Consider the following 3457-nt stretch of genomic DNA (forward strand, 5'->3'; position numbering starts at 1 on the left):
GTAAAACGTCAGAATTGCGAATGTTGGAAAAATAAGTTTCCAGTTCAACATAAGAAAAAATCGCGTGATCGTTGCAAAAGAAAAAGGCAGACATTGGTATTTAACGTTAACGCGGACGACGAGATATGGCACGAACCGTACATGCAACCTCTTCAAAAAGAATTCTCGGACGTGTCAATTTTGTGCGATTCGAAGATTGAGTTACCATGGAAGGACATTGCGTTACCGACTGTGGTAAGAAAAATTCGCACGGATGCCTCGGTCGATCATGGTAAAATTAAAGAACGTGGCGGAGGGAGAACGGAAATCGAATACGATGATGAAAGCACCTTCGTCGCAGAACCCGAGAAAAAGGAATCGACTGGCATTATGACGTTACCTTGGCACAATTTATTGATCACTAACGTGATATCATCCCCGAGAGACTATGATCCAACCAGTTCTGATTCTCGAGTTAAAATACCATGGGAAGATCTTGCTTTGGACAAACCAGTTGATATCCGTGTGCCTCCACCAGAGGAGGAAGATTCCTGTGAGCCCGACGACCTCGAGATACCCTGGCAGGATATTCTCATACCTAAGAATATCGTAATCAAGTCAAAAACAAAAATAGGAAATTCTTCTTTTGTTAGAAGGAGCAATAAGTAGCCCATTCGTTTCTATAAAGAAGATTCTTTTTATATTTAACCTTGCAAAATTTCGTAATACTCGGTGAATAATTTATTTTTAAGAGAAAAAAAAAGAAATTATCCTATATAAATCATCTGTCATATTCGTCATAATAGAGTTTTGAGAAATATTAAGGTATCATTAAACAAAATTACGAACATATATATATATATATATTATAAATTTGTTTTTTTACTATATAGAATTTGAACGAAAAAAAAGGTTTGAAAAATCTTAAATATGGCGCCATACGATCGATGTATCGATAAGTCGAGTTATAGTTACGATTATCGATGCACCGCGGCGTTGCAGTAGTAACGTATCAGCGAGGGTGCATCATACTAGTCGCGAGTGGCGGCAGCAGTTGGTAGTCACCAGTGGAAGCGCGCGGTGTTTCTTGTCGTACGCGACTATCCTTGGTTAACTCAGGAGTGGAAAAATGGCGTAGTTAAGGTACAAAGTTAATGCCGCGATCATATCTCGATTGTTTAACTGAGCTTGATTTCAAATAATCTTAGACGTTGCGCAGTCGCTCATTAGTATCGATATTCGTTCGATTATGATAAATAAGAAATATCTTTAAATTTGAATTTTTAAATGTTAAATTGTCGAAGTAGTGTGCGGATGTAAACGCTGAGAGTGGAATCGTGCATTGTGCTTTGGTGACTCCCCCCGATCGTGAATCAAATAAAAACGAGTTTATTTCCGACAACGTTTGACCCAACAAATCGTTCATTTTTTGTGATCATTTTGAAACATCAAAACCATCGAGGATACACTTACGTCAGCATGGAGAGGAGGACATTTTCATCGAAGAAAAGAGGATTATCGAGCTCGTGACAGCTTGACGAGCTGTGCTGCTGCTGCTGCTGCTGTCTGCGAGCTGATTCGCGACCATTTGAAGATGGCGCCAGTGTCATTTTGACACTTGCCCAAGATCCGTCAGCTGGATTTTAAGCAAATAAGAAGAACAGAACAACTAACTATTTTAACAACATACAAATCGCGCTATCCAATCCAGTTAGAGTCCTTTTTATTATGAGCAGAGAATTTTACGTTCCTTGTACACCATACGCTTATCAGGTAAGAACACCAACTTTCATACGTCTTATAGAAAATTTCGTTTTAAGTTAGTCGTAACACCCTCTTTACGACCATCCCTTTTCATTTCTTTCTTTTTTTTCTTATTTATTTATTCGATTAATCTTATGTCAGATAAATATTTTCTTATCTTAATTGATTACGAATAAGAAACACCAATGGAGAAAGGAAAAATCTACGTCACATTTGTTGAAATTTTCTATTTTCTAGTTGATAGATATTATATTTTTTTTTGTAGATTTTATATATCTTTAAAATAATCTTTAAGATAAATATGAGTATCGTTAGTTTTGTATATTTACTATATCTATAATCAAATATTGAGCAATACAAAGTTTAAAAAACACAGAGGGAGACAGACTCAAGTAGATAAAGACGACAGACAGACAGACAGACAAAACCACTTCTTTAGGGGTGGTTAAAAACCCACATACACATGTACACATATAATCACATATATTTACATTTTGAATCATTTATCGTCGTTACGAAATAAGAAAAAAAAAAGTAGTACGGAGTGAAGTAATTCAATAATTTTGTTTTTTCATAATTATCGATTTTACGTAAATATTGATTATAATGATCGAATGAAACAAAAAATAATGACGTCAGTTGCATCATAAAGGTTGAAACAAGATTTCGGTTCCCTTTTCTCTCTCTCTCTTTCTCTTTTTCCAACTCATTGTGAATGAAAATTTTGGAAATTAGTTGATGAAATGAACTTAGAAGATGAGTTAATAGAAAATGTTGTAAAGGACGAAGAGAAACTGGAATTAAGGGAAGACAATGTAAGAGAAATAAAGGAAAAACAAAATGTTTCTTCCCCTATCGATAAAATTTCTTCTGAACATTTTTCTCGCAACGAGGACACGTCTCGATCCGTAACGAGTATCATTAGCGAGAAGGTGAGCTTTTTTTCTTTATCTTTCTCATTTACCTTTATCTCTTTCTATTTTTGATTTTGTCTGTCTGTCTGTGTATTTTTTTGATTGTCCCCCATCCTCTTTAAATTCGTGGAAAACTAATCGCTGCGCGTGTATTTTTGTTCGAGACCTTCACGCTTTCTTCTTAGCTTCTTTTTAAATTGAAACTTTCGTAAAACATTTGTTAATTCGTTATTTTATTATAGTTTTTTTTTGCAGTTAGGGTATTGTTTATCGATGTTAGAATAATATTAATGAAAATTCGCTGAAATATTTTAATGTATTTTTTAAGTAATTTTATTGTTTTTCTTGTTTGTTTTATGAATACGCGTCGATAAAGAAGTGTTTTTATTAAAGAAATTAATAACAAAATTTTGAATATATTATTTTTCTAATAAATTTCTTATGTATATTAATTTTAGAGATGCAATTTTATTTATTTGTGTTTTTATTTAAATATACGTCAATTGAAAACAAAGTATTTAGTATAAACAATAACACAAAATAGGATTAAAAAAGAAAAACATATTAAACATATATAAAATTTCGTTTGGTTTTTTCGAGTACGGGTCGATAAAGAAGGAATCTTTCTTACCGACAGCATCGAATTTTTCTTTCATTTTTATCAATAATCTTTTCACTCTTTCCTTCTATCTATCTCTTTTAATCTTTTTAAAAGATAATCGTAAAATAAAAAAGGAAAAAAAAAACAATATTAATAGATCAGATCAAAGTATCAAAGTATAAGCGAACGTTTGAAGAAT

The 3457-nt window shown here is 33.0% G+C and overlaps 1 protein-coding gene across 1 annotated transcript; it reads left to right on the forward strand.

Annotated features, from left to right (window-relative positions):
- LOC122518566 lies at window positions 1–669 on the forward strand (the record flags this gene model as incomplete). The annotated part of the gene is given in 1 exon segment (XM_043637571.1): window positions 1–669. A coding segment is annotated over 1 exon segment (648 nt), but the record flags the coding sequence as incomplete, so codon positions are not given.
- Window positions 670–3457: the final 2788 nt, after the last annotated feature.

The sequence above is a fragment of the Polistes fuscatus genome, unplaced genomic scaffold (assembly GCF_010416935.1).
Source record: "Polistes fuscatus isolate 324 unplaced genomic scaffold, CU_Pfus_HIC Scaffold25, whole genome shotgun sequence".
In the NCBI taxonomy this organism is placed as follows: Eukaryota; Metazoa; Arthropoda; class Insecta; order Hymenoptera; family Vespidae; genus Polistes; species Polistes fuscatus.